Source organism: Dipodomys merriami, unplaced genomic scaffold, assembly GCF_024711535.1.
Source record: "Dipodomys merriami isolate MVZ:Mamm:240054 unplaced genomic scaffold, mDipMer1.0.p SCAF_1866, whole genome shotgun sequence".
Taxonomy (NCBI): domain Eukaryota; kingdom Metazoa; phylum Chordata; class Mammalia; order Rodentia; family Heteromyidae; genus Dipodomys; species Dipodomys merriami.
In genome coordinates this window covers 71775-94121 of record NW_027203233.1, presented here as the reverse complement: position 1 = coordinate 94121, position 22347 = coordinate 71775, and the positions used below count along the sequence as shown (strand labels likewise).

Genomic DNA, 22347 nt, shown 5'->3' with positions numbered 1-22347 from the left:
TGGCACCTGGCTTAGGCTAAGTTTTTAGCAATGCTAGAATGAATTAAAATCTTAGAGCTAGTGGGATGGAATTTTTTTTTTTTTTTTTTGGCTCGGTCATGGGGCTTGAACTCTGGACCTGAGCGCTTTCCATACACGCTTCAGCTCAAGGCAAGCACTCTACCGCTTCTGAGCCACAGTGCCACTTCTGGTTTTCTGGTGGTTTATTGGAGGTTAAGGGTCTCATGGAGTTTCCGGCTCTGGCTGGCTCTGAACCATGATCCTCATATCTCAGCCTCCTGAGTAGCTAGGATTACAGGCATAAGCCACCAGCACCTGGCTACTTTTTTTTTGTAATGTGAAAAGGACATGCCCTTTGTGGGCCAGGGGTGGAATTCTATGGTTCAAATAAGGTTTATTAACCAGAAGTTTATGTAGCCCAGGCTGGCCATAAATTTACAATCCTCTATCAGCCTGTGGAATGTCAAGATTACAGGATTTATGCCACCAGTTGTTAGCTGAATTTCAGTTGAATTTTTATGAAGCATCAGATAAGCTTTTTAAATTTTATATAAGTTCTCAGTGACAAAGCTTTACTTTCCTTTTTTTTCATGCAAAACAAGCATTTTGTTATACTTCGATTTCAGCCCTTTCACCATATCCAGTGACATCCTATTCACACACTTCAGGGTTTTAATACTAGGAATAGTCCAGTATGCTAGAATAAATAGAATGGTTATATTTAGTAAAAGCATATAGCAACCTAAAATAAAGCATTTTATTTGGAATGGAAGAAAGTTTTTTTGGGATAAGAGCCCTTCCTTACTCATGTCAAACTATTGTCAAACCAAAAAAGTATTGTGGCTATCTTTATATCAATATCTTAATCCTAGGATGACTCACCAATATAACTTCAAGATGATAAAGACAAAGGCTACCCTGTTTAGTCTTTACACAGGGGAGGCACGGAATCAGCCTGTGACACGGTCATCAAGGTGAAGGGAGTCCCACAGAGTTCACAGGGGCTCCTCCCTGGGAGGCTGTCTGTGTCCTGGTGCGTTTTCCAGCTTGGTCCCTGAAGGCCAGTCACCTCACAGCTTCTTGTGTACTTTCTGGTGCTGGATCAGGTGCCCGTGCTGATTGAAGGCACGCCCACACTCCCCACACTCATAGGGCTTCTCCCCTGTGTGTATACGCTGGTGCTGGATGAGCACTGAGTACTGGCTAAAGGCCTTGCCACAGCTGTTACACTCGTAGGGCTTTTCACCAGTGTGGGTTCTCAGATGCACGATCAGAGTTGCCTTTAGGCTGAAGGACTTGCCACACTCGGTACACTGGAACGGCTTCTCGCCTGTATGAATTCTCTCATGCTGGACCAGAGACCGGCGAGCACTGAAAGCGTGTCCGCACTCCCCACACACATAGGGTTTCTCCCCTGTGTGTACCCGCTGGTGTTGGATCAGATGTGAGTGCTGCACAAAGGCCTTCCCGCACTCATAGCAGGCATAGGGCTTCTCTTCGGTGTGGATACGTTCATGGTTCATCAGGGTTGACCGATGGCTGAAGGTCTTGCCGCACTCGCTGCACTCATAAGGCTTCTCTCCAGTGTGCACGTTGTGGTGCTGGATGAGGACAGAGCGATCGCTGAAGGCTTTGCCACACTCGCTGCACGTGTAGGGCTTCTCTCCGGTGTGGACCCGCTGGTGCTGCAGCAGTGTCCTCTTCACACTGAAGGTCTTGCCACACTCACTGCACCCATGAGGCTTCTCCCCAGTGTGTACCCTCTGGTGGCTCCGCAGCACAGTGCTGTGGTTGAAGGCTTTCCCACACAAGGGACACACATACGGCCTCTCCCCGGTGTGGATCCGCTGGTGCTGGATGAGATGTGAGAGCTGCGTGAAGGCCTTGCGACACTCCAGACACTCATGGGGCTTCTCTCCTGTGTGTATCTTGTGGTGCTGAGCAAGGTCTGAGCTCACTCTAAAGGCTTTTCCACACTCATTACATTCATAGGGCTTCTCACCCGTGTGGATTCTCCTGTGCTTGCTGAGGACTGAGCTCTGGCTGAATGCTTTCCCACAAATGTTGCATACATAGGGTTTCTCACCAGTATGGATTCGCTGATGCTGAAGGAGATGGGAACTCCGACTGAAGCATTTCCCACACTGGATGCACATGTATGGTCTGTCCCCACCAGAAGCTGTCTGGTGCTTTGTGACTGGAAGCTTATGGGGGCCAACAGGGTTTGAACTCAGGCAGAAGCTCTGCTCTGTTTGGTGATGTTCTTGCTCAGTCCTTCCCACGTGTGTTTTTCCTGGAATCACTGTTACTTCATTGGAAGCTAACGACTTTAAACTTAAGTCTATAGTTTGGTTTTCTTCCTTCGTTTTGCATTCTGAAACAACAAATCCACAATAAAGCTAACACTATTCAAAACTGCAGAGAGCAGCCCTAACATCGACTTTGCTGATTTCTGTGGAGAAATCAAAAGGTGGCATATCCCGAGATAGACTTAATACCATGGGGTGAAGAGGGAGATATCAGCTCCAGTCTGAGATGATGCCCTACGCAGAGGGCACACAGGCTCACAGCGTGTACATCCCTGTGCCACCATACTCAGCCCTTCTAGTTGTAGTTGTGTGGACTGACTGAGCTTCCAAGGACCACATGAGACAGAAGTGCAGGACCTCTAGGTCTGTACAAGTCTCGCAGGGTAATACAGTAGCATGGGAGCAGCAAAGGCTAGCCTGGGCAAGGGAGACCTGAATACTTAATACGTAGGAAAAGGAATGTTATCATGGGCCAGTGGGTGTGTATGTGGTGAGTGGTCAGAGCTTCTGTGTAGGGGGAAAATACACACACACACATGAATTGAATTCAGGGGCTTGTGCTTGCTAGACAGATACTCTACTGCCTGAGCTATGTCCCCAGTCCTTGAGTCATTTTTAGCATAGAATCTTATGTTTATATCCAGGCTGGCCTGGGATTCTCTCATTTATGCTCCAGGTAGCTGGAATGACAAGCTCGAGTCTTTGTTCTGATACTGAGATTGCTTTTGTTTGGGTCTGGGCTGGCCTTAATCCTCCTGATGTCTATTTCTTGAGAGTCTGAGATCATAGGCATTATAATTATTATAGGGATTATAGGCACGGGCCACACTACATGTGGCCTCTGTGGAAAATAATGTCGTATAGGGGACCAGGAGCTATGCAGTAGGAATGTTACCTTTATTCTGGAAGTGAGGCCTGTGGAGAAGGCAGTGTGAGTGGCTGGCAGGAATGGGTGGAGACACTTTTAGGATCAAGCCATGAGCTCTGGAGGCTTTATATGGGTGTAGGTGCTACAGAGGATAACTCTATTTCACATCTCAGACAGATGTTAAGGTTAAGAATGACTCTCAAAGCTGGGCACTAGTGTTCATGCAGTAGCTACTTAGAAGGTTGAGATGGGGGCTGGGAAGGTGGCTCAGTGGTAGAGTGCTTGCCTTGCAAGCATGAGGCCCTGGGTTCGATTCCTCAGCACCACATAAGCAGGAAAAAAAAGGCTGGAAGTGGCACTATGGCTCAAGTGGTAGAGCGCTAGCCTTGAGCTGAAGAGCTGAGGGACAGCGCCCAGGCCCGGAGTTCAGGCCCCACGACCGGACCCAAAAAAAAAAAAAAAAAAAAAAAGACATCCTTAACCAATAGCCAGGCTTGGTACCATGTGCCTGTTATCTGAGATCAGAGTTTCAGGACAGCAGTAGGAAAAAAAAAAAAAAAAAAAGTCCAAAAAACTGCACTACTGCCAGGCACTGGTGGCTCCTGCTTGTAATCCTAGTAATTCAAAGTCAGTCCATCTATGAGACTCTATTTCCATTTAACTCCCCTCTCCACCCCCCACCCCCACATTCTATCACAACCACTCTACCTATGGCATGAAAAAAAAAAAGGAAGAGCCACAGTCCAGATTTGAGTCTGGGTAAGGAATGACAGCCTATTGAAAAAACAAAACAAACAAACAAACAAAAAAAACAACAGTGCAAAGGAGTACAGAAGGTATGGTATAGCAGTAGATACTTGCCTAATAAAGCAGAGGCCCTGAGTTAAACCCCAGTACTACCAAAAATTTAGAAAGCCTCAACGCCAAAACCTTGTGTGGGGTGCTGCCCTGAGAGTCTGGGTGGTGTGAGGAGGCCTCTCATCAAGGGCACACTTGGCTGGAGAAGTACAAGGCTGACTGCATGGCAAGGCCCTGAGGCCCTTCAGGGTTTCTGGGGGAAGGGCCAAGGCTATTCATGTTGCAGATGGTGGTCAGGCTTTCTAGCACCACAGGGTCCAGGGTGCCCTATGGCTTCCCTAGAGCCCAACCTGGCCCTCAGGCTCAGGATGTTAGGCTTCAGCGACTCTCCAAGGCCTCCTCTGAGGACTGCTGGGAGGAACTGTCATACTTGAGGGAGGTTCTAGGACAAGAAGCCTCACAGCAGATTGTGAGAGTAGAACACTCGTATCCAAGGACACTGGGGTTATGGCAGGTGCCAGTGGGAGCAACGTCAGGGCAAAGTGCAGAGTCAGCAAGCTCTCAGTAGATGCTGAGATCATAGGCAAGGATGACAACCAGAATGTTGTCTTCTTTCCCATCTGTGTGGATAGGAACTAGGTGTTTTGGGCTCAGTCACAACTTAGAAATTAATCTGTTCCACCCTTTCTTGGACCCCAATAGAGAGGAACCTGAGCGCCTGGTTTCATCCTGAAGTCCAGTATTAGAAAGGACATTAACTGACACACACACACACACACACACACACACACACACACACACACACACACACACACACACACACACACACACACACACACACACACACACACACACACACACACACACACACACACACACACACACACACACTACATTTTCCAATTGGGCTTTACCTATAAATATTTCTATTTCCCATCAGCCTTCTGTGTGTGTGTGTGTGTGTGTGTATGCGCATATTTGACATATTTGATAGAAGCTTTCTTCTTCTTTTTTTTTGGTCGTAGGGCCTGAACTCTGGGCCTGGGCGCTGTCCCTGAGCTCTTCAGCTCAAGGTGAGGGCTCTACCACTTGAGCCATAGCATCACTTCTGGTTTTCTGGTGGTTAATTGGAGATAAAAAGTCTCATGGACTTTCCTGCCCAGGCAGGCTTTGAATCATGATACTCAAGATCTCAGCCTGCACTACAGGGGTGATCCATGAGTGCCTAGCTTTTTTCTTTCTGTTTAAATACTGACAACTGGGAGTTGAATTCAAAGCCCCATGATCAGCTTTTTTGTTTGTGGCTGGCACACTCTACTTCTTGAGCCATGTTTCCAGCCTGGCATTTTGCTGGTTAATTGGAGATAGTCTCTCAGACCTTCTTGCCAAGGCTGACTTTTTTTTTTTTGGGGGGGTGGGTTGGTTGTGGGACCTGAACTCTGGGACTGGGCCCTGTCCCTCAGCTCTTCAGCTCAAGGCTAGGGCTCTACCACTTGAGCCACAGTGCTACTTCTGGCTTTTTCTGCTTATGTGGTGCTGAAGAATTGAACCCAGGGCCTCATGCATGCAAGGCAAGCGCTCTACCACTAGCCACCTTCCCAGCCCAAGGCTGACTTTTAACTGATCTTCAGATCTCAGCTTCTTGAGTAGCAATATAAGCAAGAGCCACTGGCACCTGGCAGAAGCTCTATTTTTCGTCCATTCCTTCATTGCCTCGCATATGCTAGGCAAGTGCTCTATACTTATAGCCCACGCATTTTATTCTGTAATTGTTTCAGAAATTAGTTTGGGAAGACAAGTGCTAACAATGGGTCTCAGGATGCCTCAAGACCCTCAACAAAGAGACCTGAGAACTACAGTCATCAGATTCTGAGGGCCTATCTATGCACAATGACAAGGGAACTTCTACAGTGAGTAGAAACATCCCCATAGTGTTTAAGACTGAAGATTTGGACAAAAGCAGCTGAAAAATAAAACATGCTTTAATTTGATTTGTCTTGCCTTAGGCATCCAAGTAATGGTTACCTATGAGAGACATGCCAAATGCTAACAGTTCTTGTAAAAGGTTGGAGGCAGAATAGACTGTGGCAAACCCTCAATGTCACACCTTAAGAACGTGGGCCAGAAATAACACTGAGGGTGAAGGGCTACCTTGGTGGTGGTCCTGGACCCTATTAACGTGCTCTACCATATCCATCCTAAGGTTAGCCACATGAAGATATCCTACTGACTTGGCTGGGTGCTTGCCAGAGTTCTCCATCTGGACAGAACTTAGCTTTCTCTTAGAACAAGTCCTGCAACTGGTAAGCAGTCCAGATAGAGCTTCCATCATCTCATCTTTGTCTCTGCCACATCAGCATGCAAACCCTTGTTGGTAGCCCTAGTCCCTGACCACTAGCTCCCTGACGTTAATGCAATCTACATTCACTGCCAGAAGCGAGAGAAGCGCAAACGCCAATATGGCAGCGAGAAGTCATAAGGCTGTACTAACCAATCTGACTCAATATTCAGAATCTCTTTTATTAAGTATATGTCAGATGCAATATCATTGTTGCTATTATTAATTGTATGTTAACTTGCTCTCCCCAGGAGGGAGAAAGTAAGAAAGAGCATCACTCATATCCCCAAAACTGGAAAAAGCTAAGAGTACATGTAACTCAAGAGCCTGAAGCAGGTGATCATGGAGAGAAGAGACTGTGAACTGATTTGTGCTCACTGAAGAAGGAAGATGGTACTGACTGAAAGACAAGAGGGTGAGGAGAAGCCATTCATCTCTAAAGAGCCTGAGAGAGTCATATACAATAGCATTCTTTTGCATAGATCTCCTTCATGAGAAAGCCTCCCTGGGAGGCCCAGGTCTGGAGAAGGGGAGGATAAACAATTGCCTAGCCTCTTCTTACCCGTGAAACAAAAGATGGAACTCACTGGAAAGACACTGATAACAGTCACTGTGGCTGGAACAAAGAAAACATCCACTACCTCTGATCATGGGCTCAGATAGTGAAGGTCATCGCCAGCTACAGAAGGAGCAGTATTACAGAGAAGAGTTCAATCCTAAACCTAAGTGAGGCTTGGAATGTGGCTTAGTGGTAGGGTGTTTGCCTAGCATACATGAAGCCCCAGGTTCTATTCTGCAGTACCACATACACAGAAAAAGCTGGAAGTGGCATTATGGCTCAAGTGGTAGAGTGCTAGCCTTGAGCACAGACAGGCTCAGGGACAGTGCCCAGGCCCTTAGTTCAAGTCCCAGGATTGGCCAAAACCAAAAAGCAAAAAACAAAAGAAAACAAACCATAAAAAAACGCAGCAAAGGGGTGGGATGGTAGCTCACTGGGCTGGGATGGTGGCTCAGTGGTACTTGCCTTGCATGCCCTGGGTTCAATTCCTCAGCACCACATAAGCAGAAAAAGCTGGAAGTGGTTCTGTGGCTAAAGTCGTAGAGTACTAGCTGTGAGCTGAAGTGCTAAGGGACAGCGCCCAGGCCCAGAGTTCAGGCCCACGACTACCACCACCACTAACAACAACAACAAAAAACTCAGAGAAATAGCATCTGGTGACTGAAGATAGGTCAGGATAGTCAAGTCTGGTCTCCAACCCAGGCCATGAAGCCCTGGATGACAAAGCAGTCTATGACTGGAATGAAGCAAGCATAGAGATCTCTGTTTAAGGTACAGACTCTGTGAGGGCTGAACTCCCTCCATAAGCACAAGAAAATGCCAGAGGAACCTGACTCAGGTAGTACATGCAAAGTAATCATAGCAATCAGAACAAAACCTATGGCTGTACAGCAGGACAGGCTATCTCTCCAGACAGTTTATTTACATTCAATAAAAAAGTTAGGGCTGGGAAGGTGGCTCAGTGGTAGAGCGCTTGCCTGAGGCCCTGGGTTCGATTCCTCAGCACCACATAAGCAGAAAAAAAAAGCCGGAAGTGGCACTGTGGCTCAAGTGGTAGAGAGCTAGCCTTGAGCTGAAGAGTACAGGGACAGCACCCAGGCCCAGTGTTCAGGCCCCACAACTGGACCCCACCCCCCACTCCCCCCCAAAAATTATGAGCTACTCAAAAGAGAAAGAAAAAAAAAAAAAAGCAAAGAAAACAATTGTCAAGATATTAGGCTGGCCTAGAGTTGGAGGCTCACGCCTGTAATCCTGGCTTCTCGGAGGCCAAGATCTGAGGATCGCGTCTGGACAGTTAAGTCTATGAGATTTACTTTTTTTTGGCCAGTCCTGGGGCTTTAATTCAGGGCCTGGGCACTGTCCCTTAGCTTCTTTTTCTCAAGGCTAGCACTCTACCACTTGAGCCACAGTGTCACCTCTAGTTTTTTCTGTTTATGTAGTACTGAGGAATGGAACCCAGGGCTTAGGCATGCTAGGCAAACACTTTACCACTAAACCATATTCCCAGGCCAAGTCCCTGAGATTCTTATTGCCAATTAATCACAGAAAAAGCCAGCAGTGGCACTGTGGCTCAAGTGGTAGAACACTAGTCTTGAGCTCAGGGACAGTGCCTGGGCCCAAAGTTCAAGCCCCAAAACAGGCCAAAAAAAAAAGATATTAGGCTGGACATGGTAGAGCACACCTACAATGTTAGCTATTCTGAAAGTAGAATTGGGAGCATCTGCCAGGGTCTGAGAGGCTGCCCTGGCAAAAACATGAGATCCAGGGGCTAGAGGTTTGGTTCAGATGGCAGAGTGTACAAGCACAGGACCTTGAGTTCAAACCCTAGTGCTGATGAAAGAAAGACAAGGCCAGGACGGTGGATCAGTGGTAGAGCGCTTGCCTTGCATGCATGAGGCCCTGGGTTCAATTCCTCAGTACCACATAAGCAGAAAAAACTGAAGTGGTGCTATGGCTCAAGTGGTAGAGTGCTAGCCTTGAGCTGAAGAGCTGAGGGACCAGAGTTCAGGCCCTATTACTGACCTCCCCCCCCAAAAAAAAAAAAAAGTAATAATAGCTGGACACTGGTGGTTCACACCTGTAATCCTAGCTACTCAGAAGGCTGAGATCTAAAGATCATGGTTCAAAGCCAGCTTGGGCAGGAAAGTCTGTGAGACTTGTATCTCCAATGAACCACCAGAAAACTGGAAGTGGTGCTGTGGCTCAAGTGGTAGAGTGCTCACCTTGAGCTGAAGAGCACAGGGACAGTACCCAGGCCCAGAGTTTAAGCCCTATGACTGACACACACAAAAAAGTAATAATGATGATAAAAACCCAAACATAGGGGCTAGGAATGTGGCTTAATGGTAAGAGTGCTTGCCTAGCATGAATGAAGCCCTGGGTTCAATTCCTTAGTACTACAAAAACAGAAAAGGCTGGAAGTGGCACTGTGGCTCAAGTGGTAGACTGTTTGCCTAGAGCCAAAGATACTTAGGGACAGTACCCAGGCTCTGAGTTCAAGCCCTGGGACATGCAGGGGGGGGGGGGACAACAACCCAAATATAGTAATATAGTGATAGATAACTTATTTGACTTGTTCAAATGTAGATTCAACTCAGGTGAGGAAGGGTAATATTATGTGCCATTTTAAAAAAGGCACTATAGACTGGTTCTGTTTTTATTTTATTTTTATTTTTGGTGCCAGTCCTAGGACTTGAAATCAGGGCTCGGGCACAGTCTGAGTTTCCTTTGCTCAGGGCTATCACTCTACCACTTGAGCCACAGCTCCACTTGCAGCTCTTTTTGTGATTAACTGGAGATAAGAGCCTCATAGACTTTCCTGCCTGTGCTGGCTTCGAACCATGCTCCTCACTTCTCACCCTCCTGGTAGGTAGGATTACAAGTGTGAGCCACAGGGCATCACACTAAAATTTTTTTTTTTAAGTCATTAGCTCCATCCTCACAGAAATAAAAGCCTGTAGGCCAAAGAAAGAAATTATTAATTTACATTAAAATGTATCATTTCTATTGTTTGTGGAGTTTCCTAAATAGATGGCTTCATACCTAATGCTAGAGTAATAATATGAACAAAATAACCAATCACACTGGAGCTAACTCAGTCCTCCATGACATAAAGCATAATATACAAGTTGCTGTGAAGGAAGGTAAGAGTCATGCCTGCCATGTACCTTGCATTGAGCCAATGTCAGTTTACACTTAAAACCTTAGATTCAGCCGGGCACCGGTGGCTCACACCTGTAATCCTAGCTACTCAGGAGGCTGAGACCTGAGGATCACGGATCAAAGCCAGCCCGGGCAGGAAACTCCGTGAGACTCTTATCTCTAATAAACCACTAGAAAACCAGAAGTGGTGCTGTGGCTCAAGCAGTAGAGTGCTCGCCTTGAGTTGAAGAGTGCACGGACAGCGCCCAAGCCCAGAGTTCAAGCCCCATGACCAACAAAAAACAAAAAAAATCCTTAGATTTAGTTGTAGCTTTACGAACGGAGAGGGAACGTTGTTTATTTATTATTATTTTAAGGTAATGGGTTTGGATTCAGGGTCTCATGCTTCTAACCCAGGTAGTATGTTCTAATAATGACGAAATATGTAAAGGTGGAAAAAGAGACTCTTACCAAAACAAATTTTTAATTAGGAAAAGCCTCCTTTAGTGTTGTGGGGATTGTGTGAGCTACAGAACAAGCTTTGTAGCTCTCTAGTGAATATCAATATGTTGTTCTGGTTACATAGGAGTACCACCTTTAGGAACTGTACTGAATTAAGAAGAATAACTAGGCTGGGAAGGTGGCTGAGTGGTACAGTGCCTGCCTAGCATGGATAAAGCCCAGGTTCGATTTCTCAATACCACATAAACAGAAAAAGCCAGAAGTGGTGCTGTGCCTCAAGTGGTAGACCACTAGCCTTGAGGGAAAAAAAAAAAAAAAGGTCAGGAACAGTGCCCAGGCCATGAGTTCAAATCCCATGACTGGAAAAAAAAAAAAAAAGAAGAAGAAGAAACAATAAATATACAGTTACTCCATGGACAAGATAAACTGTCCTGTTGCATACAGTCTGCAGTGTGGTCACATTTGAGGCTGTCTGTAAAAGGAAAAGAGTTAGGTGACAACAAAACATTTCCCTGGAGAGTGGAAAAATTCTACTGCTGTTGGAACACAGTGCAAAACAGCAGGGGAGTTAGGCAGGTGTACACACTATATTTACCTATAGAGCTACCGAGATAAGCCTCCAGAGCACTCTGTTCCCTGCTAGTTGAGGCTGATGCCATGGCCCAGACAATGGCAGTCAATCCCTGTTTCTATGCACATCTGTATTTAGAACTCACTCAGTATCATCCTCTACCACGGCTAGTGCCAGAGGCAGTGATCAGGTGCTCCTGTGTTCTTGGAAAATCTACCTTCAGTACAAAACTCAAAGGCTCCCAAGAAAAGTGTTATTGCTGGGGGCCGGTGGCTCACGTCTATAATCCTAGCTACTTAGCAGGCTGAGATCTGAGGATCATGGTGCAAAGCCAGCCCGGGCAGGAAACTCCATGAAACTCTTATCTCCAATAAACCACCAAAAAACCAGAAGTTGTGCTGTGGCTCAAGTGGTAGAGCACTCACCTTGAGCTGAAGAGCTGAGGGACAGCGTTCAGGCCGAGTTCAAGCCCCAACGACCAGAAAAAAAAAAAAAAAAAAAAGAAAAAGAAAAAGAAAAGTCTTGCTGGGCACCGGTGGCTCATGCCTGTAATCCTAGCTACTCAGGAGGCTGAGATCTGAGGATCTCGGTTCAAAGCCAGCCTGGGCAGGAAACTCCATGAGACTCCTATCTCCAATAAACCACCAGAAAAACGCAAGTGGCGCTGTAGCTCAAGTGGTACAACGCTCGCCTTGAGCTGAAGAGCTGAGGGACAGAACCCAGGCCCAGAGTTCAAGCCCCATGCCCCCCTCCATCCCCCCCCCCCAAAAAAAGACAAGTCTTATTTTCTACTAGTTGGGACCACAGGCTGGCCTCTCTGGAGAACAAATCTGGTTTGGCAGTGGATGGAAATGCTCTCTATTTTCTTGCTTCTTGTGGTTATAGCCAGCAGCTTAAAGTTCTTTGTGAAGTATTGTGTGGTGTGGCACACTTATAGTACTGGTTACTCAAGAGGATCATTTGAGCCAAAAGATACAAACCAGCCTGAGAAACAGCATCTTAAAGAAAAAAAAGTCTTTTGCAAGACTTCTGTAACCTAATGTGTCCTCTTGCTTCCAGTCACAGAAAGATTTAACTCCTCTGAGGCGGGCACATCCACTGTTCCTCTAATAAAGACCAACAGAGGCAGGCTGTCTATAATACCTAGAGCCCTGACTCACTACCCTTGGAAACGAACAGTTCTCAAAGGGAAAACAGCCACACTGAGATGCTGAACCTACCCAATCACTGGAGTATGAACTGTGCTACTCCATTAACTTTTTCCCAAGATTCTCATGTCACTATTCTGCAGAAAGAGCTTCTTCACCCAAAACAACTATGAACACATATCATACCATCTTCTGTTTTATAATTTTCTCCATAAATATCACATACATCTTTTGTTAAATTCCTAGATACTTTATGTATCTGATATTATTTTAAGATTACACTTTTTTTTGTTGTTGTTGCGGGCCTTGATTTCAGGGTCTGGGCTCTGTCTCTGAGCCTCTTTGTGCTCAAGGCTAGCACTCTATCACTTGAGCCACAGCACCACTTTCAGTTTTTGAGTGGTTAATTGGAGATAAGAGTCTTATGGGGACTTTTCTGCCTGGGCTGGCTTCAAACCATGATCCTCAGATCTCAGACTCCCGAGTAGCTAGGATTATAAGCATGAGCCATCAGCCCCCGGCTTTAAAAATTACTTACTTACACAGACACAGACACAGACACACACACAGACACACACACAGACACACACACAGACACACACACACAGACACACACACACACACACACACACACACACACACACACGAGAGAAAAAGAAAAAGGAAAAAAAAATCTAATTCTTTTCTAAGTTGAGAATATTATTTCACACATGGAATCAGAGTACAATACTATATGGAGAACAGTGGGCTGTTTTGACTTGCTCAAATAGCAAATTTTCAGCTTTTTGTTTTTTGTTTCTGGATCTTGGGGCTTGAACTCAGGGTCTAGGCACTGTAACTGAGATTTTGTGCTCAAGCCTCTACCACTTGAGCAACAACTCCACTAGTGGCTTTTTATTAATAGTTTTCATTATTTTCTGGCTTTTAGGGTAAATAACTGGAGAGAAGAGTCTCATGGATTTGAACCATGATCCTCAGGTCTCAGCTTCCAGAGCAGCTAGGATTACAGGCATGAGCCACGGGCACCCAGATAATTTTTCAGCTTTTTCCATGAAAACCAGGTTGAGAAACTCCCCTCTATATGTAGGATGCTTTGTTTTTTTCTAAACCAAGTAGGTAATAATCACAGAGTAAATCCTTTTAGGACCTTGGTAACCAGCTTTTGTCTCTTTGGCAGGGACAGAAACGCCTGTCTGTGGGCTGATATTGTGTATAATCAGTTCTGCCCTCCTACCTTACCTTTTGTACTTAGTTCTACCATCCCATCCAGCTTCCCTGCTATACCTGCTTCCTGCTGGGCCTAGCACTTGGCCACCTACGGACCCCGAGGCCAGGCAAGGCTTCATAGGCTCATCCCAGATGGGTGGAAAGCATGGCAATGAGAGGCTCAAGTCTGAACAAGCTCAGCCTCTAGTGAAGGCAGGGTCCCTCCCAGCACTCACCTGAGAGGCTCTGTCCCAGGCCCTGGCTCTCCTCTGCTCCCGGCCCATCCAGGACCCACGGGTCTTCTCCTCTTTCCAGCTGGGAGATTACACTGGGCTTGGATCCTGGTAATCCTGTTTGTTGGGAGGGAAGCCCTTTGTTTATACATTTACCAATATCCTCTTAGCCAGCGTCACCTCTGGGGACATGAAGATGGACAGGTCTGACTTGTTTGCAATGAACATCTGGAGGTGAGTGAGCCACCAGGAGCCTGTCCTGAGTCCCCATTCCACAGCCATCTCCCTTTGGAAACCCTCATCCCAGTCCACCACGTATGGCCACAGACAGGCCTCTGGAGGGGCCTTACCCAGGGAAACCACATTCCCATAATTCTCCATCATCACGTTTCTGTAGAGACCTCTCTGAGCAGGGCCCAGCTGGTTCCACTCCTCCTGGGAGAGGAGCACAGCCACATCCTCAAAAGTCACTTTGGCCTAGAATAACAAGAGTCAGGTGAGGACAAACCTCAATGTCTGAGAGGAAAATGGGGGAAGGAGTGTCTGAACACAGGTGATGAGGTGATACTCAGGCTTCCCCACGAATCCTCAACGTGGAAGAAACGGAAGGAGTCTTGGCAAGGGATACCGCACAAGCTTGGGATAGCGTACCTGGGGTGCTGCTGGCAGCTGCAGATACCCAGTTGCTGCCATCATGTCTTTTCAGTGCCTGTGCGAGCAACAGGAGCCAGAGAGTCCTGTGGGTCAGAGAGGGGAAGAACATGTAAGGGATCGGGCCTTGCTCCCAGTAGCCCCTGACTTCCTGGGGGACCCTTGTCCTCATACAGAGCCGAGCTGGTGAGCAGCATGCTGAGAGGAGACCCCAGGAGCTGCAGCCACTGCAGGTCTTCTCTGTCACATCCCCTCACCCATGCCAAGTTGGATCTTTGATTGTGGAGGCCTGTCCAGGCCCTGAACAAACACAGGGTTCCAGGCCATGGCTCCAGCCAGGACAGGCACTGGGCCATGGCCCAGGAAAGTCTCACTTAATAAGCACCAAAGATCTCTGAGCTGCATGTGGAAGGTACCCCTTGGCCTCCTGAGGGCAAAGGGTCCCCGTCTTCTCGCTCCAGACTTCAGGGACCCTCATGATTGGCTGATCACTTTCTTTGCTCTGGCCCATGGTTTTGCCTGTGCACAATAGCAGATTCTCAGGAATCAGTGTGTTCTATTTCCAAGGCACTTACATGAGTCACATGGGGGCTACAGGTATCAGACCAAGTTACCTCCTAAGACACACTTCTGATGAGAGAAGTTTGGCTACAAAGGGTGGGAACTAGATGGTCCAATAAGAAAAGCTTGGCCACCAGGGTGGGAATTAGACGGTCCTGCTTGAAGCACCACAGTTATATAGAGGTCCTAGAGGGTTCAGATCCTGAGTCATGCTTATGTATTCTTTGGCAGCCCTAGCACTCTGACAGGATAGACTCCAGCCCTATGGCTCAAGCTGGGTGATGTGAGTTGAGTGGCCTAGGCATCAAGTCTAAGACCTAAAGGAGGATTTGCCTAAATCAGAAGGGAAGGCCTGGGCATGGGTGGGTGCTAGATATGGACCAGGACAAGGTAAACTGCAGTATTCAACATCTTCAAAAGAGGGGAAAAAGAGGGGACCCAACTGATAAACTGGCCCTATAGAGAATGGGCTTGAGTCTTCCAGAATATCAAGGAAAGGCTGCAGTAGTGACACAGAGCCTATTCTACAACCAAAGGCAGGCACATGACAAATGGGATATTCAAGGATGAAATGATGGGTATTATGGTCTGCATGGGGAAGTGCCTAGGGGCAGAAAGAGTCATCTCATTTTTCTTATAAAGTATCAGATATATGTGTATATTTGCATGGACAGTCATTGCAAAGTGCCCATTCCCCCAAATGTTATGCACGTTTTTTTGGGTATAGGTGGGTTTTCCAAATGAATGCAAGACAAATTTTTAATAGTGCATAGTGAGAAACATGGTTAGGAGGGTAAATGAAGATAGATTCCAAGCTCCTCCCACACCTAAATAAATTCTAGAGGGACTCAACATATTACAAATGCTAGATACAAACAACAAATTACATTGGGCACATGCCTGTAATCCTACTCAGAAAGCTGAGATCTAAGGATCGTGGTGCAAATTCAGTCTGAGCAGGAAAGTGTGTGAAACTCTTTTTTTTTTTTTTTGTCAGTTGTGGGGCTTGAACTCTGGGCCTGGGCGCTGCCCCTCAGCTCTTCAGCTCAAGGCGAGCGCTCTACCACTTGAGCTACAGTGCCACTTCCGGTTTTCTGGTGGTTTATTGGAGATAGGAGTCTCGCGGTTTCTCCTGCCCGGGCTGGCTTTGAACCACGATCCTCAGATCTCAGCCTCCTGAGTAGCTAGGGTTACAGGCGTGAGCCACCAGCGCCCAGCTAGTGTGTGAAACTCTTATCTCCAATTAACCACTAAAAGCTGGAAGTGGAGGTTTAAGTAGTAGAATGCTAGCTTTAAGTAAAAAAATAAAAAGCTCAGAGACAGCACCCAGGCCTTGAGTTCAAGCCCCAGTATCCGCACAAAAAAACAATGGCAGCAGCAGCAACAACACAAATTATTTTAAAAATAATTATTAAGTATGGCAGCCCTTTGAAACATAACACAAAGCCCAAAATTAGTAAGGAAAAAAAATCTGGCCTTTTAGGAAACAAAACAGCAAAAAGTCCAAATTACTTCCCTGAAGTCCAAAGATATATTGGGAAGTACATTTTCAACATGTGTGAAAAGAATATGTGCTGGTAAACGACACAGGGGATACTAATAGCTAAAACACAAACGAAGGTTTCTGCCTCACCAATAACGATAGAGAAACACCGGTATGGCCAGGATTTGGGGATGAATCCTCTACACTGCAGGAAAGAGCTACATCAACGCTTTACAACCCTCTGGGTCCCGTAAACCCCAGGCCGTGCAAAGCACACTGAAGGACGTCCCAGACAAGCCCAACCAGCTGCGGGAGAGCAAGCACCCCGCTGCCCGGCAGCTGGGGTGGAGGAGCAGGGGGCTGGGCAGCAGCGCATTTCCCAACATGCTCGCGTGAAGTGCATCACTGCCTATGATCTTCTCAAAGCCAACCAAAAGAGAATGCTGCGTTACAAGGCGGCTTATCAGAAAGAATCCGAAAATAAGAGTGAGGTAGAAAAACGAGCGGAGGAGCCGGTCGGGGAGAGAGGTGCAACTGCCACGCGGAGCAGAGCGCCGCGTCCCGGGCGGGGAGTGGCCGGCGCCGCTCGGGGGTCTCGGGCCTCGGCTCGGGGGTCTCGGGCCTCGGCTCGGGGGTCTCGGGCCTCGGCTCGGGGGTCTCGGGCCTCGGGCCTCGGCTCGGGGGTCTCGGGCCTCGGCTCGGGGGTCTCGGGCCTCGGCGCTCGGGCCTCGGCGCTCGGGGGTCTCGGGCCTCGGCTCGGGGGTCTCGGGCCTCGGCGCTCGGGCCTCGGCTCGGGGGGCTCGGGCCTCGGCGCTCGGGCCTCGGCTCGGGGGGCTCGGGCCTCGGCGCAGGGCCGGCTAAGCCAGAAGGTGGAGCTCAGCCTTGGCGATACCGGGGCCACCTCCGCGCGCGCGCAGCAGCCGTGTCTCCCCCACACCCCGGCCAAACCGCCAATTCTCTCGGGAGGCCCCGTCCCCGAGTCCCCCGCGTGCACCCCTGCGGCGCCCGGCTCCGACCTTGGGTGGCTGGAGGCCCGGCCCGGGTGCAGCGTGGAAGGGCTCCGAGCGGGGCCGGGGGAGGAGCGGCTCGCGTCCGCGGCCCGCGCCGCGCCTCCGTGAGGGCAAGGCGGGCGGCGGCTGAGGGTCGGGCCCCGCCGGAGCCGCCGCCCGCTCACGGCCAGTCGCAAGCTCGGCCCGGGGCGCCGGCGGCGGCCGCCCAGACAAAGAGGCCAGCAGCGCGTCCGGGCGGCCCGCAGACTCCGCCCCCGACGCCGGGAGCGCTGGCTCCGGAGCTCCACGCTGCGGAACCGGAAGCGCGCCCCGCCCCTCCCTCCACGCACCCCTCCCTCCACGCACCCCGCCCCTCACCCCTCCCGCCCCGCCCTTCCGCCCCGCCCCGCCCCGCCCCTCCAGTCTTTTTCCGGGTCACCGACCGCGGGGCAGCTCTTTCGAGCCGCCAAAAGCCGAGGCCTCCGCCCGTCCTGAGCAGCTGTGCTGCGCCTCGGGCCGAGTCCCCGCGCGGCCCGGCTCTTACTTCCGGGCGCGTGGCGGAAGTGAGTCCCGAACCTCGCGTGCCGGGGTGGAACTCTGGCTTTCTCCCTCTCCGTTCCCGTACCTCAGAGGTGCGCTCGGCCCGGAGCGCCCTTCCCAGGCCCCGCCCGGCGGGATGTGGTCGCCGCTCGCAGAGGCATCTTGCTGGGGACTGTGTTATTTCTGCAGCCCTCAGAGGGGCCGCCCCGCCGGCGGCCCCTGCCCTCGCCTGCGCCAGGCCTTCGGGAGAACCGCCCGCTGGGCCGGGGTGCCCGGCGCCGGCCGCGCTGTGTCCCGAGGCGGCTGGGCTGAGGAGTGGCAGCGAGCACACCAGCGGGGACATTACCTGCGCGAGCACTGCTATCCCGTTAGCACCCCCGACTCCGCACTTTACCCACGAATACATTCACGTGGCCAACGCTACCGAGGTGCGGACAGGTATTTGAGCAACATCGCAAAAGCAGTGCCATCCACTAGAAGCGAAACCCGCACATGATACCACCCTGTTTCCCACCGCCTGTCCCAGGGCAGAGGTTAAGTCACACAGGGTCCAGTGGGCCGCGGGACGGCCTCCTGCTGCTCAGGCTTCTTCATAGGCTGGAGAGTGTGACCTTGCTCACCTCCGAAGAGTGGCGAACTGGCCTCGTTTTGCTCCGTTTTTATGCCTGTTCGTCTTCCAGGCATGCCCTCCTGTCAGCTCCCTAGTTCATGCAACTCAGTCTGCGTGTGTCCCCCTTGACGTCATCTGGGTGTGAGTAGTTCATTTCCATATCTTCATCTCCCGTGTAGTCTTAGTGCCCCCCCCCCCATCGTTGGTCTTGAACTCTGGGCCTTGGCGCTTTCCCCCTGCTCTATATAGCTCAAGGCTAGCACTCCACCAATTGAGCCACAGCACCACCTCTGGCATTTTCTGTGTATGTGGTACTGAGGAATCAAACCCAGGGCTTCATGCATGCTAGGCAAGCACTGTACCACTGAGCCAAATTTCCAGCCTAGTCTTTATTTATCCCTTTATTATCCCTTCTTCCAGACATGTCTTAGTCCCTAGAACTTGTTTGCCACACAGTATAAGGGACTTTGAAGTTATGGGCAGGGCATTGGTGGCTCACACCCCTAATCCTAGCTACTCAGGAGGCTTAGATCTGAGAGTCACTGTTCAAAGCCAGTTTGGGCAGAAAAGTGTGAGAGGCTTATCTCCAATGAACCACCCTCCCACAAAGGGGGAAAAAAAAAAAGCAGTTGTAAGTGGAGAGCTGTGGCCTAAGTGGTAGGGCGCTAGCCATAAGCACAAAATTGAGGCCTAGGCCCTGAGTTCAAGGACCTGCGCACACATGTAAGTTATGAAATTGATGACCCTGATTAACCTTAATTATGTGAGCCTCTCAAAATCCAAGAAAATGACAAGCCTGTGCTAGACCCTAGATGCGTGGGTCGCCTGCACACGGGGGGGAGTGGGGGGGCTGCCCTGGATGGGAGGAAACGCGAATGCCAACAGTTTGCATGTTTGGACCCTCAATCCCCAGACCACCGACAGCCGCACTCTCGACCCCAAGTGGCCGCGAGCGCCGAATCCTGACCCAGCCTTGAGCCCCACACGCAGAGCGCAACCAAGCACCGGCCCGGAGACTCCCCTGAACCCCAACTCCACCTCGACCCGCCCCAGAGCGCCTCCAAATCGAGGCCGAGCGCGCCGCCGTCCCAGGCCGCCCCGCCCCTCGCCTCGCCCCCGAGTGCGCGAGGCTCCGCCCCATCCTGCCCCTTGCCACGCCTCCGGGTGCGCGAGGCTCCGCCCCATCCTGCCCCTTGCCACGCCTCCGGGTGCGCGAGGCTCCGCCCCATCCTGCCCCTCGCCACGCCTCCGGGTGCGCGAGGCTCCGCCCCGTCCGGCGCCTCGCCACGCCTCCGGGTGCGCGAGGCCCCGCCCCGTCCGGCGCCTCGCCACGCCCCCGAGTTCCGGGTCTCCCGCGCTGCCCGCGGAGCCGTGCGCTGTAGACGTACTTCCGGAGGAGGCCTCGCGTGTGTGTGTGTCGGCTGCCGCCGCGACCCATGGCGGTGAGTGGAGAGGGGAAGGCGCAACCGTGCGGGGCCCGGCCGGCCGGCAGCCCCCTGTAAGTATCGTGCCACTTCCTTCTCCAGGCTCCAGATCGCCCTGCGCGGGAGACGCCCGCGGCCCCACGCCCGGGTGCTGTGCGCGCGCCCCGCAAGCCTCGGCTTTCAGGTTCTGTCCGGGGCGCCCGGAGTCCAGCTGCCGCGGCCCAAGGCTCCGGGCAGCCGCAGGGCTGTGGCGTCGCCGCCCGAACTCGTCCGGGGGGTGGAGACGGCGATGCTGCCTCCAGGAAGCCAACACGGAGGAAAGCCCCCGCCGGGGCGTCTGTGAGGGAGGGCGGCCCGGAGGAAGCCGCTCCTGGCGCCGAGGCCCAGGCAGGTGCGGGAGGCCCGCGCGTCTGCGGGGTCGAGGCCTGGCGCGGGCTGGGCTGGGGTCGGCGGGGTTGGGGGCTGGGCTGCGGGCTGCGGCGCGTCAGCCCCTGTCCCTCGTCCATGGCAGACAGACCAGCTGGCCCAGGAACTGGCCTGGTGCGTGGAGCAGCTGGAGTTGGGCCTCAGGATGCAGAGACCAACCCCGAAGCAGAGTAAGGACCCTCTTGTAAACTTAAGGGGGAAAGATGTGGTGCTGTGGCCTGTCGGTGCTCCCCCACAATGGTTAGCACAATGGATACGTAAGATGACTCGTCCTTTCTTTGCAGAGGAGCAAGCCATTGGGGCCATTCGAACCCTGCGCAGTGAAAAAGCCCCCCTGCCACGCAAGAGACAGCTGATGCGCTCCTTGTTTGGGGACTACCGGGCTCGTATGGAGGCAGAGAGGCAAGAGGCCCTGCGGGCACTTCGGGCTGGTGAGCAGCAGGGAAGTGGTTGGCTTAGCACATCTGTTTACTAGAGGGTCGAGAGGAAGTGGAAGGAAGAAGCCCAGTGCTTCTGGAGATGAGGTCAGGGTAGCATGAGAAAAGTTTGTACCTCTGAAAGGGGGAAGTCCTGAGGGGGATGAGTAGCCACCGATGTGTGTTTTCCTTATCTGTCTAGGGATGGGGAAAAGCACCTCACCTGTCTTTGCCTTGACCTTCTCTTTTGCACATAAAAGCAGATCAAATAGTGTTTTGAGTGTAATTCCCACAATGGAATATTCCATTTAGGTCTTCAGATCTTAACACTTTTAGCCACTTGGTGCATCTCTCTGTGACTCGAAAGGTGGAATGATAATACCTATCTTACAATTTTGAGAAGCTTATTAGTAAAATTATTCAGTGGAGTTAGGGTTATATGGGAAATCATAAACTGCATCTGTAATGTTACTGTTATTCAATTCTGACTCTCTGCTTTCCTCTCCCTGGCAGCTGCTCATTCAGCTCAAGTACAGCCTGTCAGTGAGGCTACCAGAAAGAAGAGCGGAAGGGTCTGCAGGCCTCGCCCAGCAGGGAAAGCCAAGGCTACTCTGGACTCTTCTGATGAAGAATTTAGGTTCAATTTCTTTTAGACTGTCACCACATTCTAGAACAGTCCTCCCCCACGTTAGAGTTTAAGTGCAGGGCATTGGCCTTGGATTATCTGTGACTGGCCTTTGGATCTGAGTTTGGTGGGTAAGATTGTCTGGTGAACATAAAACCCCTTCTGTAGGTTTTTTGATAAACTCTTTCTTGTTTGGCAAGAGAGATTCTTTAGAAAATATTTAATAAATGGAGGTGAGTGTTTAATATTGTACTCAGTGTCATGATTTGATAAAGTTGTCATTTCTGGAGAGGATTTATTGGGATACTACATATTTTATAGTGGATTCAATTTTGAAAGGATGTTCTGAGATGGGTTAGTGCCTTGTGCATTATGTTATAACATCTTAATGTCTTTGTATTATGTAGATATATCTATACAGATAAAAGATATGGACACATATTTAGAAAGCTAGGTAATGCCATCTGTAGAGAAGTAAAAATGAAGCAGGGGCTTGGCATTGTAGTATTCTGCTCTGACCCCAGGGGTTGGCTCTATTTCTGTGTTGCCTACATGTTTGAGCAGGTGTCATTCTCAGGAAACCTGCATGGCCTCCAGCAGTCCAGGCTCTGTTTGCAGGAGCCAAGGAGCTTCTTACAATCTTCCTGGTCAGAGATCTGGATTGAGCCCTAGCAGACTACCTCTCTAAATGTTGACACCATTACCAGGCCCTCCATTGAATTGGGATGACCTAAGAAACTTGAGGAGTCTTTAGCCAGGGGGATCTTCGCTTAACTAGGTTGGTTAAATTGCTCCCACACTAAATAGAATCTAGAGCCCAGGAATGGGCTCAGTATCTCTGTGATGTTTAATGGACAGTTCAAACTCAACATGTTTGTTTCTTCTGCTTTTCAGTCAACAGCACTATTGCTTCATCTAGTTCAAGGATGAGGAGCTTTTTTTTTCTGCTAGCAGCCATTTTGATATTTATAACATCTTTCAATGCCTAT

The 22347-nt window shown here is 50.1% G+C and overlaps 2 protein-coding genes across 5 annotated transcripts; one reads left to right on the top strand and one right to left on the bottom strand.

Moving 5' to 3' along the window:
* Window positions 1-293: 293 nt before the first annotated feature.
* LOC138830248 (zinc finger protein 250) lies at window positions 294-17511 on the bottom strand. Of its 3 annotated transcripts, XM_070026659.1 has the most exons (6): window positions 17345-17511; window positions 14285-14370; window positions 13984-14110; window positions 13637-13750; window positions 10885-10947; window positions 294-2374 (listed from the first exon to the last, which is right to left on the bottom strand). In XM_070026659.1, the coding sequence occupies exons 2-6, from the start codon at window positions 14327-14329 to the stop codon at window positions 1071-1073; spliced, it is 1653 nt and encodes a 550-aa protein (XP_069882760.1). In that variant the 5' UTR covers window positions 14330-14370; window positions 17345-17511; the 3' UTR covers window positions 294-1070. The 3 variants fall into 3 exon arrangements, with proteins under 3 accessions (XP_069882760.1, XP_069882758.1, XP_069882759.1); XM_070026657.1 differs by lacking the exon at window positions 10885-10947 and having other exon boundaries at window positions 297-2374; window positions 17345-17499; XM_070026658.1 differs by lacking the exons at window positions 10885-10947; window positions 17345-17511 and having other exon boundaries at window positions 297-2374; window positions 14285-16579.
* A 2346-nt stretch (window positions 17512-19857) lies between these two features.
* LOC138830245 (UPF0488 protein C8orf33 homolog) lies at window positions 19858-21603 on the top strand. Of its 2 annotated transcripts, none has more exons than XM_070026654.1 (5): window positions 19858-19909; window positions 19994-20282; window positions 20407-20487; window positions 20602-20748; window positions 21247-21603. In XM_070026654.1, the coding sequence occupies exons 1-5, from the start codon at window positions 19904-19906 to the stop codon at window positions 21384-21386; spliced, it is 663 nt and encodes a 220-aa protein (XP_069882755.1). In that variant the 5' UTR covers window positions 19858-19903; the 3' UTR covers window positions 21387-21603. The 2 variants fall into 2 exon arrangements, with proteins under 2 accessions (XP_069882755.1, XP_069882756.1); XM_070026655.1 differs by having other exon boundaries at window positions 20602-20719; window positions 21247-21331.
* The last annotated feature ends 744 nt before the right edge of the window (window positions 21604-22347 follow it).

What these genes read in the sequence shown, in the direction of transcription:
- LOC138830248 (XM_070026659.1), bottom strand. Translation starts at nt 14,329, where the DNA reads ATGATGGCAGCAACTGGGTATCTGCAGCTGCCAGCAGCACCCCAG. An exon ending in AGCTGCCAGCAGCACCCCAG is followed by an intron (nt 14,111 to 14,284) that starts GTACGCTATCCC and finishes TTGTTATTCTAG; the next exon opens with GCCAAAGTGACTTTTGAGGA. An exon ending in CCTGGGACAGAGCCTCTCAG is followed by an intron (nt 10,948 to 13,636) that starts GTGAGTGCTGGG and finishes TTCCTTTTACAG; the next exon opens with ACAGCCTCAAATGTGACCAC.
- LOC138830245 (XM_070026654.1), top strand. An exon ending in TGGCGCCGAGGCCCAGGCAG is followed by an intron (nt 20,283 to 20,406) that starts GTGCGGGAGGCC and finishes CATGGCAGACAG; the next exon opens with ACCAGCTGGCCCAGGAACTG. An exon ending in GAGACCAACCCCGAAGCAGA is followed by an intron (nt 20,488 to 20,601) that starts GTAAGGACCCTC and finishes CTTTCTTTGCAG; the next exon opens with AGGAGCAAGCCATTGGGGCC.